Genomic DNA, 14,932 nt, shown 5'->3' with positions numbered 1-14,932 from the left:
CATGAGTATCACAGCTCTATGAGTTGGCACCATGCCAAGGAAATTGAAAGGCATGTCAGGGCAGCAGGAAAACCAGAAATCTCCGAATTTTACCCCTTTTTAGTGCCAAATTCTAACACTTTCTCTGCCCCACATTGGGTGCCAATAAATCTGTCAAGGTCTGATTGCAGGGCGACAATAAACTGCCCTTGTGGTGAGGTAATTGAAATTGCTGGACACAATTTACTCTTTTTTCAGCACTTTTATGTGCTGTGCATAAAGCTTCTCTGTTGTTCTCAGTGTATATGAGTCAACTCAGGACAAGTGACAGGTATCATTCAGTGCAGTCAAATCAAAGCCAAGATTGATTTGAGGTGGGTTGTGGAGCTTTCATTGGTCCACAAGCACCACAAGCGGCAGATGCTTTGTTATCCCCCTCTCCCCTCTTAGCCCCCACTTAGTCTGGGATTCAGTTTAGTGAAAAATATAGCACTTTCTAAAGAAGATGAAGCTCTCACTGAAGCTGCCAGTTTGCAGCATTTTTACAGGATTCGTTTTCAGAGGTATATTCTCTCATCAAGGAAAAAAGGCTGATATTTTCTGAATGTCGTATCATTTCAGCTGTGTGTACATTTTCCCCTCTTTAGAAAGTGATTCAGAGGGTAAAGGGCATGTTTAATTTTTGAGCTCACTAATTTCTCTCCTTAGATACAGTCCTTTTCTCCTCCCCTCCCCATGGTGACTGATGTTGTCAATTAGCATCACAGAAAACACACTTTCATCAGCAGTGAAGGGTGTTTCCCTCCCTAGGAGCTGTTTCTCTCACTGTCATGTTTGTCCTGACTTTGCTACCCGTATTTGGTTTGTTCATCCCTGTTATCCAGGTTTGAAAATCTAGTGCATTATCTGCTTATTGCCATATTAAAATTCTGTTTGAGAAAATACATCCATGCCACACACAACCTGTAGGTTTACTTTATCAATCAGGTTTTCTTACAGCTTCAGGGGCAAAGTACAGCATATTTCATGCCCTCGTGCTGCTTCCTTCAAAGGCAGACATTTTTGCTGAGAACAAGGATTTATCTTGGTTAAAATAACATTTTCTGTGAGATACAGCATGAGTTAGATTGCTAGGGCTGAGCGGAACGTAAGTGACTTGTACTGAAACTGCCACTGTTGGAAAAAAGGTTTATTTGCTGTTCATCACAGTGGAAAGCGAATTTTTGTGGGTTTACTTTTTTTTTTTCCACACTGACTTTTTCTCCATTTGCTCCTAGGTGGTGCTGCAGAGCAATCTGGAAACATAGAAACTGGAGATGAAATTCTTGCTGTTAGTGGAAAATCATTACTTGGCCTCATGCATTACGATGCCTGGAACATTATTAAATCTGTACCAGAAGGCCCTGTACAGTTACTGATCAGAAAACGCAGAACTTCAATGTGATGGAAGCATTACATCTAATGACACTTACTAAGAGAAAATATTTAAAACTGGCTGGAAGCTGTCTTTTGTTTCTAAAACCAACACAGAAGTGTCTTAATACTCTACGGAGAGGTGCTAAGAGCCTTGGAGAACCACTGAGCAAGCATGTGAAGAGCATCATAAAATCTCACCTAATTATCAAGGATGAAGGAAGCCAAATGTTAGAGACATTTTTGTATTATGTGGCAGTTTTAATGGAACTTCAAGACCTCTTCTGGGTTTGATTTTAAGTATTTTGACTGAGATAAATAACACTGTGCCTGTCCCTGCTAGTTCTAGTATCTGCAGAGGGAGTATGACTTGTTGGTTGCCATCCTGTTGACAAGGATGGGTATTTAGACTGTACTGTATAACGCAGCTGTAAGAAGACTTCAGAACACTTACTAAGGGTCTGGTCCTTTTCTGTTGTAATAAGAGAATGTCTGGAACAATCTCACTTTATTCTTCTAAGTGCAGTTTTACTAAAAATGCATGACACAAGAGTATAACTTTGCACAATTTTAATGCCTAAAGCATCAGCATTTTGTTGCAAAACTGAAAAATCCTTCCATTGTGGTGGATGCCAAGTCAGTTCGTCAGTTTTAAGAACTGATGAACTGACTCAGCATCTGCCACAATTGAACTGAATTTTAGATGTAACTTGTATCTGAAAGCACTTGGCAGTAATGCGGTAGAAATCTGTGAGCAAGAGCACCATGGCCACCAAGGTGTAGACGGAGCTGTTAGTTATGATTAAAATGGGAGCAATAAAAATCGGGGTCTGAATTTTCATATTTAAGGCTTGTAATGTTAGAGACCTTAAAAATACATATATTTTTTTAAAAGAGGGATAAGTTTGGGTGCTGAGCTCTTGCAGATCTCACAGACTTCAGCGATCGCTAAGTACATCTGAAAGCCAGGCTGTTTTTATTTGGCTGCAGGAGGGATTTTAACATATTAAGTCTGAACTGGCTATATTTGTGGTGGCTTTTAATTGCTCTTTTTTGTCTTCTCTTGTCCAATACTTATTTTTGCTTGTGTGAGAGTGGGTGAGGGTGTGCGTGTAAGATACAAGTACAGCTGGCTGTGTCAGGAAGGTGCTGACGCTGAGCATTCTGGATGGTGAAACTGAAGACTGTTTGTGTAGACAGGAGAAAATGTGGTGTTAGATACAGCAAAACTGACAAGGTTGCAGTGCCGTGAGCGTTTCTTTTTGGTTTTCTCACCTCTACTCACGGTAGAGGCATCAGTAGCAGGCTGTGCTGCTGAGTGTTACTTACAGTCTGCTGTGCTGGGAGCAGAGTGTGTGGGTGCAAGAGATTAGACTCTTACTTCTCTTTCTGCATCTGGGATAGCTAAACACTGTAAAAGAGATACAGGAGGAAAGGGGCCAGTGTCCTTATCAGCTGAGGACAAGTTGTTGGTTCCAGAGTGCTCAGGTTGTGTGTCGCATTAGGCTGGAGACTGCTCACAGCCAGCATGCCCAGGGTGAAGAGCTCTCAGCCTGGAGATGGTCCAGATCTAAAGTGCCGCCTATGTTTCTAGTGAGCCGAGGCACTGCGTAGCTGTTGCACAAAGGTCTGGGCTTGTCGCTTGGCCCTGCCCCAAGATCATACTGTAGTTCAGTTTATTTACATTTATTCAGCAGTGCTTGGAGCAATTGCTTCCGGGTTAGTGGAGCGCTCGCTTTGCTTCATTTCTGTGACAGCTTCATTAGACGGCAACTCATGACGTGCAGAGGAGAATCCAGTTCTGCGAAGCAACCCGAGACCAGGCGAGCAGAAAAGCTGTGTGATATTTCCCTGAAAATGAATAAATGTAATTCTTTTTCAGTGACACATTAGCACGTGAATCCAGGGAGAGATGCAGCTTTTGGTTACAGGAAAGGCAATTCTGTGCGTAGTGCCACAGCTGCTTTGCCTGCAGGATTTCTGTGGAAACCGATTCCGGTTCAGTGCTGTGAAAGGACAGAGGAGCTGGGTCCCCTGTGAGCCCAAAGCTCAGCCACTCCATCGGGACTGGTCCTTGCCTCCGGTCACCTCCATGGTGGGAGAGGCTTCAGGAGGATGCAGCTTTTGGGGTCAGAGGACCACAATGAGGTTGTCAGCCTGTGCTAGGATACAAGAGGTTACCCCTGCATAGTTGCTGAAAAACAGAGAGAAGACATTTGGCAATGACAATTAAACGGCAAGGCTTTCTTCAGGAGTGACCCAAATCTGATTGTAATAGCGTGTATAATAGATACATAAAATGCATGTGGAATTTAATGCAGCGTAGTGAATACATACCTGTATACACATAATACGTACAAGTGCAGTACTGACTTTTGCTGCTTTAATGTGGTAAGTCACTGTTGTGTTTTAGAAAATGGCTTATTTTTTTTCAGTACACAGTTTGAAATTTTGGAGGTTCCAATGCAGAGAGGCGTATGTCTCTCTTGCTTCTAAACTGGTGTGAGCTCAAAGGTAAAGTCTTCATTTTGTAAATTAAACTTAATTTGAGATGTTTTAAGATGATAGGTGGTAAATATTTTCAGATGCTTATTTGCAGGTACTGTTTATTGTGAGTGATTTAGAAGGCTTTCATTTTTCAATAATTGAATACTGTTTGGTGTTTTATTTTACATGCACGTAGATATGTGTTGGCTGAGTAACAGCAAAAAGGGGGAGATTTTTGTGTGTGATTCCGTAGTGGCTATAATTTAAAAGTTAGGTTTAGTGTTTTAAGTCAGATAGTTACTATGGTTAGAATGATAGACTTTTCTACTAACATTACAGCAAGAAAAAGAAGAATATTTAACCCTGATTGTTTCTATTCCTGAAAATAGTTTTGTTTGTTTCTTTGTTTTGTGAAAGAACAAGAAACATCTTTACTGATGGTACCAGTGTTGATATGATTACAGTTGCATTTCCTGACGTCTCTGTTGGGGTGACTTTCCCCACAAAAGCGCCAGGATTTAGGCAGTCTGGGTCTGCTGTATTACAGACAGGATGGACAGACCAAACAGATTTGGTGAACCTTTGGTTATGCACCTGGCAAAGTAAAAGTTCTTTTTCTAAGAGCCTGGTTACACCAAAATGACAGAGGACATTGCATTAGTTCATCACTACTCAGTAGGTTCACAAGCATTTTTGGCCTTGCTGTTTGCATATGGGTCCCCATAGTGATTCTTTGCCATGCTGCAGGGTTGGCCAAGCTCTAGGAGAGCAGTGACTCTCCAGAGACTGGAAGTTGCATCTTGGAAGACCAAAAACTCAGGATGAAGTTACAGACTTGGTCCACAACTCTTCACCAGGGACCTGAAGTCCTGGGGCAGCTCAGGGTGCACATCCTGGATATGAGAGTGGGCTCTGGTGCGATACTGCCATTGCGTGTTTTGCAGCCTTTTGTATCTGGAAGCTCCTTCCAGCTTCTGTGGGGATTTGCATCTGTATTAAAAACTGTGAGATTAGGCCTAAATTAGGGAGGGAGCAACATCTGATCATTTTCTTGCTTAAAAAAAAAAAAAAAGGAGAAAATATGAGGGCAGGTAAGTATTAATAAACAATTGAGTGATTAATATTTTCTCATGATCTTCACTAAACTCTCGTTAATGTTCTGCAGTGGTTCTTGTCAAAATCTGAAGAAACTATTCCCAGATGGGAATGTTTACCTGGTTCTACATTTAGGGGATATAAATGTATACGTGGAACTATTGATAAGCAGTAGACTAGATTATATGAGAAATGGGGATCCCACTGTAGTTAGGTTTTGAGTGTTAGGCTGATACACTTATTGTATGATATTGTATATTTACACTTTTATTTATATAAATAAAACTTCTTTTAATGAAAACTGTTTAATATGCCTTGTATATTACAAAAAAGTGAGTGCAATAACATGAAATAGATTGTACATTTTTCAATTTGCTGTCTCTGTTATGTAAATCTGTATTGCCATAAACTGTTTTGTTTCAGGTTTTTAGTGATTTTGAAAATAAATGGTATCCTTAGTACTTGTCTGGATATTTATTTCAGTACACAGTTTGAAGTTTTGGAGGTTCCAATGCAGAGGCATATGTCTCTCTTGCTTCTAAACTGGTGTGAGCTCAAAGGTAAAGTCTTCATTTTGTAAATTAAACTTAATTTGAAGTCTTTTAAGATGACAGGTGGTAAATATTTTCCCCAGCCACTTCCCCGTTCAGAAGCTCGCTGACTCTTAGCTCCTTTGAGACTTTAAGCTCATCCTTCACATCACTTGCCCTGCAGAAGGATGGAGCTTGGGCAAGCGAAGGCAGAAGACCTTGTTCCTCCTCCACGGCACACTTTACAGGAGGAGAGTTATCTGCGGTGATGAGAACAATTCATACAGATGCAGACAGAGGCGCACAGGCACAGAGTTCTTGTTAGCAGCGAGAGCAGAGCCAGGCAGAGCTGAGCTCTCTTTTATTAACAGTTCTCAATTTATACGTTTACAGATACAGGGCTGGACCAAGAGATTAGACAGTTTTTTCAAAAAATGTTATTCTAAACACACTGTTGTGTATTGATAAGGATCATGGCTGAAACATTGTGGTGAAACTAGTTCATCCAGCCACAGGAGATGACACATTCTGTATAGGGTGAACTGCGATTTACATATCAATGACAAGCTAACGAGCCACAGCCCAGGCGAGCTGGCCCATACCGGAGGTGGGGGATGTGCCGGAGGGCACATGGCTCCATCTTCTGATATGCCCAGCTTGGCACACAAAGGGGAAAAGCTGAGACCCTTCAACATGGCCCAAGACTTGTCGATCTTTCGCAATCACCCCTTCCCCCAGACTTCTGATATGCCCAGCATGGCACAAAGGAGAAATGCTGAGACCCTTCAACATGGTGCGGGACTTGTCGAGACTTGTCGATCTTTCACAGTCATGCCTTCCCCCCCAGACTTTCCTCTACTCAGAGGGCTATAAAAAAGCTCACCTAAAAGAGCATAGGTAGGGAACTTATCACCCTGAGGATGCTCCATCCATCAGCCTCGCCCTGGGAACTGGAGGACGCTGCGCTCCTGAACTACAAACCCCAGCATCCTCACCATGGGACACCGGAGGCCATACATCATCATACAAGTCTTCTCATCCACGCTGCGGAGCCGTAAGAGTGGCTGGATCCCTCACCCTTTTCTTTCTTCCTTTCTCTCTGCTCTTTCCTTCTCTCTTTTTTCTTCTATACCCCTATTTCTTTATATCTTTCTCTATCTCTTATACCTTAGTTTTCCTTCCCTCTCTACCACTCTCTCTCTTTTCCTTTTGAACATATAAGAGTAACATTATCTTAAGCTCTGCTGTTGGATTCTTGTTAAGTTTTGTATTATAGCTACTAATGGTTGCCAATACATTGCTTGTAGAAGGACTTTTGCCATTATACTTTTGCCAAACCACTATTCGCTGTAACTAGTATTCCAACACGTACTTTTAGTAAAACTCATAATTGAATTGGACCCCTGGAGTGATTGTCTGTCATTCACTTCACATAACCGTGCAGAATTAACCCAGAGTTAACTCACACCTGATCTCATCTGTTGAGTCAGGGCGTGTGTCGCGTTCAGAGTTAACTCATCACTCATCCCATCTGTTGGGATGGGACACACACCACACTCATGTTGTAACTGTTTTCAGTCACGTTCCCATGCATATCTTGTGGGCGGCATTCCGACCCACTCAATCACATACTCAGGCCCAACATTCACGCATCATACATATGGGGGTAGTTTTCCGACCTGAGATATCCTTCTTACTGGCCTGGGCTATCACTTCTTACACTCATAAAAAACATACTTCTGTATAATCTGTCCAAGGCCCTTTAGCTGGAACTGCACATCCTGCCATTCCCACATCTCGCCCTTTTTTGTTTTTGAACATCTGGTTCACAGTGAGCGCAGCAAGGACCCTGGCTTTATTCTTCTTTGCATTCTGTATCATTCTCCAGATGATTCGGAAGACTACAAGAAAAAATATTACACGAGCACATCCAATTCCCACAAAAACTCACACATGCAGATTGAGGCCTGAAAACCATGTTTTTGGGTCTAATCACTTTATGCTATTAGATAATATTAGCTATTATGTCTTGCAGTGTTAACTCTTGCAAATCATGCAATTGTTTTTTGCAGGGCACTGGCTAAATCCTGAACCAGGCCTTGCACATCAGCTGAGAGTGCTCTCTGGAGATGCTGTTTCACTTGTGTCCATTCATGAACACTATCATTTCATTTCAACAGTGTTACACATAAATTCTTTTGAGTATATTCCCAATCACAATGCAGTTTTATTCTGGTAGCCAAAGTGTTCTTTCCATCTCCTATCCACAACAGGGCTGCTTCACATACATTTGTTGCAGATGTGTGAATAGTTGTCGAGTTTTATTCTTCCTCTTAGATGACTGCTCTCCAGTCTCTGCAGAAATTGTCTTTATAGAAAGAAGTTTGACTCCTTTATCTGTGTCACAGAGGCACTCGAAAGTCAGTTTTAGGTGGACAAGTACCAAAACAGACTTAATTCTAGCTGGAAAAGTGTAGCCAGTAAACTGACTAGAGACAGTGTTTATACAATAATTTAGCACTCCAACAACAGAAAATACATGTTCAGATATCAGTTGAGGAGATTATTGGGGTAAAACAACATACGAATAATGAGGAACCACAACGTGCATTTAGTCACTCACAAGAAGCAAAACTACAGGCCTCTCACTTCAGGGTACTCACAAGAAATAATCACTCGCCTGGGTTAGGTGAAGACTCATTCAAGGATATATCCAGTAAATAACCACTCACTCAAATGAGGAGGTGAGGTGTTCTCAATCCCGGGAAGTCTCCTTAGACGGTGTTCCTGTCTAAGGAAAGGGCTCCAGTTTATAGACCTGCAGCTCTGAGAAGACCACTCAAAGGGTGTCTTCAGTGGGAACCCCGTTTTATAGTCTGGTCAGATGTGGCTGTGGGCATTACAACATAGTCCAGAAGCTTTGCAGTTGCTCTGGGCACCTCCTTTGTTAAGGACCCTGTAAAGTGAGTGCAGGTCCCACCCCTCCTACCCCGCAGCTGGTGGAGGTGAAGTCACCCTGCCCCGGGGCAGGGGAGGATGTGACTGACAGTGCCTTGGCACCACCCTGGGTGTGCATGTGGGGACAGGCACAGCGGGGCACAAAAGGTGCTAAAGAAACATCAACTGCCCCGCTGAAGGCTCCAGATCTCAGGGGGTTGTGCAACTGCCACACAATCCACCCTGTGACCACAGTCAGCTGACAGGCTACTTTGGAGTGGTGGTGCAGTCACCTCTTGTCTCCAAAGTCAAAAGGGGGCATTCCGTTGGTGAGTTCGAATGCCCATTGTGGATCATCATACCTTATATGTAATTTTCCTGTTATACATTATCATTACAAATCAACCTACTATAGAATAGAATAATACAAATTACAACAATTACCGTCATCCTGATAAGGAAAACAAATGCATTGGAAGTTTTTTCACCGGCTAGTCCCCAGTCCAAATAATGTAAATCTGTACCATTCTGCTATGCTAGTGCCTCTAATTTACAGGGGACCCAGTACAAACTCAAAACATCTTCTGTGCTTACTTTAGATACCTTGCATGTTAAGCCCCAAAATGGAAACAAAATCCAGATTGCTTTGAACCACCCCTCCATCCCCCCATCACTGCTAAAACAAGTGAAACTTCTCTGACAAACAATTGTTAACTGGTTTCTTAGAAATACATACAGAAGAGGTCTCAACAAAATACTGTTGTATTTGATTAAATTTAATCCAATCCTTGTTTTCCAGTAACTGACCTTCTGGTGGTATCCATGCACCACCTACCCAGTGTGTGTCATTGTTACTGCACTGTTGCAGGAGATGATAGCCAAATAGGCTAAGGAAGTGTTAATTGGAGCGAGGGGCCTGCTGCTGCCATCATAGTACTTGCATTTTGTTGTAACTTCTTTAGCTGCCTCCAGGTAACATCACTGGCCTCTTACTTCCGTCTCTTCTGCTTCTTTGTTGCCCTCTGCTACAAGGATAGACATTGCATCTCTATCATTAGGTCCTGTGTGGTGTTTGTCCAACTCATAGTAAGGTTTAATGTATTTCACAGGAAGCCACTCCAGTCCTGTTGGAATAAGAACATACACATATCGCCTTCTCCAGGTGGTTAATTCTACTCACCCTTGCTATTGACTGTTGTGCAAGGGATCCTGATACAAAACCTTTGGTCTCTGAGACAGTGGATCTGGAGCACAGAAGTGTTTTTCCACTGCTGTGGTAGAGGAGGGAGGCATAGCATGATTCAAAAGGTTTAAAGTATATATTGCATTGTTTAATTGTTCCTGAGGCATCATATTCCCCCTTTATTGTTTTAACAACATTTGTTTCAGTGTGGAATGTGCCTGTTCAATAATAGCCTGTCCAGTGGGAGAATGTGGAACACCTGTGTCATGCGAACCACTCCATTGCTATAAAAAATATTGCGTGGATCTGGCAGTGGTCAGTTTTAATCTGTTGTGGCACACCCAGCATAGCAAAGTAGTCCGTCTGTTCAGTGGCACTGAACATCCTTGCTTTTCTCACTAGTATAAGCAGATGCACAAAGCATACCTGGAAAAGTATCTATACAAATGTGTACATATTTCAAATTACAAAAAGATGAGACATACGTAATGTCAGTCTGCTAAATGGCATTAGCTGTGAGCCTGCAAGGGTTAACTCCAAGGGAGCATGAATTTGTAATAAGGTCTTTGCAAGAGCAAACTATGTCTTTCACTTGTTCGAGTGTCTGATCAAACAACTTTTTTAAAGCAGCAGCATTCTGGTGGAAGAAAGCATGTGAAGCCCTGGCAGACTGGAAGCGGATGGTAACTACAGTGTAAGAGTCTGCAACTGCATTTCCTTCTGTTATGGGACCTGATAAAGTCACATGAGAGCGTATATGAGTAACAAACAGTGGGCGTCTGCAATGCTGTAATGCAGTTTGCAATGATACAAACAATTCAAAGAGCTGCTGTTGCGAGATTTCTTTAAGAAAGGTGGAGGGGATGTGCTGTAGGACCTTGACTACGTACTCAGAATCACAAGTCAAATTTAGAGGTTCCTCCTTAAAAAGCTCTAAGTAATGTAAATCTGTGCCAAGTTCTACTGATTGGGTCAAGCCATCAATAATTTTAACAGAATTATGCCAATCGTTATCTTCACACCAGACCACTACAGCTTCATGAGATTTCCCTGAACCATCAACAAAAACTGTGCAAGCACGTGGGATCTGCCCAAATATAAGTATGGTCTGTGGCCTGATGTCAAAGACATGCAGATTCTGCAGCAATTTACACTTAGGCATTCCAAAAGCTATGCTGTTAAGAAAATCGACTAGTGCAATTTACAAGGTCATAGCTTGCGAAATAAAAAAATCAAAATCAGACTTCACAAGTGGTACCTATATGACAGATGAGTCATGGCCTATTAAGACTTGAATCTGCTCTCTGCATTTTTTGATCAGAGTAACAATCAATTCTAGAAGCTGAGTAATAGTTTTATGGAAAGAATTGGGCAAAAAAAAATCCATTCCAAGTATATCACTCTGCTAGCTTTCTCATCATACTGTCTCACAATAGCCACAGGATGTTTTTGTGTTGTAACTATAAACAGACAAATCTGCAAGTCCAATCGAATGCAGTCAGCCTGTAAGGTTGTCATAATTTGTTCATCAAAGTCTCTAACCCCATTTTGGCTTTCATGTTTATTGGATATTGTTTTTCCTTACCAGATTGAAGTCCTGTTTCAGTTCTATCAGCGTAGTGTTGGCTTTACCGATACTTCGGCTGCCCATACTAGTGGAAATACAGCATCCAAAATTTCCTTGGAGATTTCTTGCTTGCAGCAAGCAGATCTGCACCTTCCAAGCATCTTCTTATGGGACATGCAACTAAACAGAATTCTCAGAAAACGTTATTTGAGCTTACAATTTACTTAACAAATCTTGACCCAAGAGAGGTATAGGGCTTTATGGCAAATACAAGAACTAATCTGTTAAAACTTTGTTCCAAATTTGGCATTCCATTGGTTTCAAAAAACGGTTTTCCTTCCCATGACCTCAAAAGTTAGCATGGTGAATTTACTAAAAAGTCTCTTACAACCAGTTACCACAGAATAAGTCCATTAAAAGATTTTTTGTTTAATTTCCCAGTTTCATTAGAACTACGGATCTGCTGGGGATGCCTTTAAATTTCACCCTCAGACTCCTTCATTGAGTACTACAGTTCTCCAGCAGCAACATTGCTGCGATGGCGGGGGGAATAAAGCCCCCCTTTTGCCACTTTAGCAGCAGACAGACAGGTTTTTCTATTTTTTTTTTCTTTCTCGCTGCAGTTTAGATACAGGCAAGGCCACGCAGGTGGCGTAATCGCTGGTACCAAGTGGGAGGCTCTGGCAAACTCCTTGGTTACAATGAGCTGAGTTTATCTTGCAGCTTGACACATGCCTGAAATATATTTTCAAGCTGTACAGCACAGGCCTGGCATATTTTGCTTTTTTATTTTTCCATTTCATTCCAGCCATAATACACTTTATATGCAATTATAATTAGCTGAGCAATAGTTACACTCCTCAGCCCCATTTACCTTTTGCAATTTCTTACAGATGTCAATAAACACCATACTAACCATCAATCCATTACTTTCATTTTCCTAGATCCAAATCAGTTCATATTCTAGCAACTTTTACATACAACCTCTCCCAAGTTCACATTCATCACAGCATTTAGTTTTGTTTCCCATATCTCCAACTAGCACAAAGTTACTCTAATGTGTAAGGATACATCCTAAGGGGGTGCAAGGTGGTATTTTAGTAGCGGAACCAGTTCTCATTTTGTAATTATCTCCCCAAACAAAACTCTTCTGGTACCAAATATAAATATGCAGATTAAAATACTGAGCTCAGATATGCAAACCAAATACCACGTTCAAATATGCAAATGGATCACAACTACACTTATTCAAGACAATATCTCGATTTTAGCATTGCACTTTTGGACCGCTAACTGCTCAGCCAGGTAAAGGTACCGCTGGGTCTCCCTGACAAAACAGGTCAGCGCACTCTGGAACCCAATCAACACCCACTCCCACGCTGCTCTAGCAAGCTGGACTGGGCAAGGCTTTTATTAGTGTCTCATCTGGGGTGCTACAACTGCTGTCCCAAAACCAGGATTCTTTACCCGGTGTGCATACAAAAGAGCCAAATTTAATACACTGAGATGAGACACAGCCTGTCACAGAGTTGCGCAAGTCTGGATGCTGGAATAAAGCTAGCATGCTAGAAAGAAAAGTAACAGCTGTCACACACAAAATCTTATTATCACTTTCACGCAGTAAAGACCTAAATTACTCATGGTCTTCTGTATAATCACAAAATGTACATTTTGAGTCAATGGATTCTCATGATTTAGCAGTCTGTGAACTTACTGTACCATATAACAGGCAAAGACTTATTAAAACTGTAATATGCTCAAAGAGATACCTACAAAGAAAACAGGTTAATAAGGAAAAATATCTCAAAGAGTGGTCTGCAAGTTTTCTGTGACTTGTGTGTTATCAGTTAATTCTCAGCTCGTTGAAGTTCAAACCGTTTCGCCTGTAAAACTGTCTGCAATGATTTAATGATCTCCTGTAGAGATTAATTTTTGTGCTGCTCTTCTCGCTTTAAAAACAACATTACTTGCAACCAAGTATTATATTTCAAGGTTCTATTCTCTGGCCACTTTTCCCAATCATCTAACATACACAGCAGACACCATTGACTGCAATATTTCACAAGATCTTCCTTCCTTATATTTCCAAGTGCTTTCCTATGTTTTAAAACACCTCCCAACACCGATTGCTTAGTAACACAACTGAAAACAGCCATTCCCAACCTCATCTCGTAAGTAAAAACCATGAGAAGAGGGAGGGAGGAGGGGGAAGCACGGAGCAGTTTGCAGAGCAAGTGGGAGAAGGAGGCAGAAGGCTTACAGTGCACTTACACAAACAATACCACAAAGAAACTGTAACAACAACCAGTAAAACAACTCACATTCCTGACAAGCTGCTTGATTTTCAGAAAAGCAATACACAGAAGCACATAATACGTACGGTAAAACTCATGGATATAGCTTATGTACAGGGGAAGCAGCTTGTTCTATTACTCATGCAAACCCGCAGATCTCTCGTTCAATGAGGACTGCTTTTCCCTGTTACACTCAGCGGTTAGCGTGGTCACAAAATTTTACTCACCCGTTGGATTGCGTGGTCGCTGCCACACGCACTGCTCAATGAAGAGCCTCACAGGGGTCAAACACTCACATGGGGCACCATTTGCAGCGATGAGAATGATTCATACAGATGCAGACAGAGGTGCACAGCCACAGAGTTCTTGTTAGCAGCGAGAGCAGAGCCAGGCAGAGCTGAGCTCTCTTTTATTAACAGTTCTCAATTTATATGTTTACAGATACAGGGCTGGACCAAGAGGTTAGACAGTTTTTTCAAAAAATGTTATTCTAAACACACCACACTCATGTTGTAACTGTTTTCAGTCACATTCCCATGCCTATCTTGTGAGTGGCGTTCCGACCCACTCATTCACACGCTCAGGCCCAACATTCACACATCATACACATGCGGGCGGTTTTCCGACCCAAGATATCCTTCTCACTGGCCTGGCTATCACTTCTTAAACTCATAAAAAACATACTTCTGTATAATCTGTCCAAGGCCCTTTAGCTGGAACTGCACATCCTGCCGTTCCCACAGTTATTGGGGCTGTTTGTGGGGCTGTGTGGAGGAGGCGGGGGTTTCTCAGGCCCTGACCGGCGATGATTGGGGCCTGTGGTCCTCCCACCCACTCACACTGCTGCGGTGCAGAGCCTGCACCTGGCAGTGTTGTCTTCCTTCTCTGACCCAGGAGGAATGAAGGAGAAATGCTCACCTTCTCTAGCACTTTCTCCTAAGTGGCAAACTGTTCTTCTATTCTTTCATTTTCCTTCATCTTGTCCATCTTGTTCGAGATGGGAAACTGGCCAGAAAAGCAGAGTCAGAGAGAAACATGGCTCTGGGGCTAGGCACACCTACCCACCAAGCGAGACCGCGGCACCAACCACCTCCCTCCAACACCACTTCTAGGGTGCTGAACGAGGCACCGGGCACTGCTGGATGTGGCATGGGACATGAACTTACTACAGACGGGGAGACCCCAGGCTCAGGAACAGGAGATCTGCGCTATGACCCCTGTGATTTGCAGCCCTGAGCTAAGGCACTCCCAGCAGCATGCCCACAGACATCAGACCCAGAAAAGCTCAGGAGAAGGCCTTCTGCAGAGCCTGAGAGGCCTCTCAGCTCTCACCTGGACAGTGAAAAGGTCATTGAGGAGGCAATATCTGCTCTCTTCTATCGTCCCTTGGGGCTCTGTCTCCAGCCGTTGCTCCATGTCACTGCACTGTTCACAGTCCTGGAGGCCC

General features: G+C 42.5%; 1 protein-coding gene across 6 annotated transcripts in view; it reads left to right on the top strand.

Annotated features, from left to right (window-relative positions):
* PDZD2 (PDZ domain containing 2) overlaps window positions 1–5,372 on the top strand; it is a 152,702-nt gene extending 147,330 nt beyond the window's left edge. For all 6 annotated transcript variants that reach the window (XM_065655865.1, XM_065655864.1, XM_065655866.1 and 3 more), the window contains one exon: window positions 1,257–5,372. In XM_065655865.1, the coding sequence (XP_065511937.1) occupies window positions 1,257–1,423 (167 nt within the window). In that variant the 3' untranslated portion in view covers window positions 1,424–5,372. The remainder of the gene's footprint in view (window positions 1–1,256) is intronic.
* The last annotated feature ends 9,560 nt before the right edge of the window (window positions 5,373–14,932 follow it).

Source organism: Caloenas nicobarica, chromosome Z (genome assembly GCF_036013445.1).
Source record: "Caloenas nicobarica isolate bCalNic1 chromosome Z, bCalNic1.hap1, whole genome shotgun sequence".
Classification (NCBI taxonomy): domain Eukaryota; kingdom Metazoa; phylum Chordata; class Aves; order Columbiformes; family Columbidae; genus Caloenas; species Caloenas nicobarica.
This window is presented reverse-complemented; position numbering and strand designations above follow the sequence as displayed.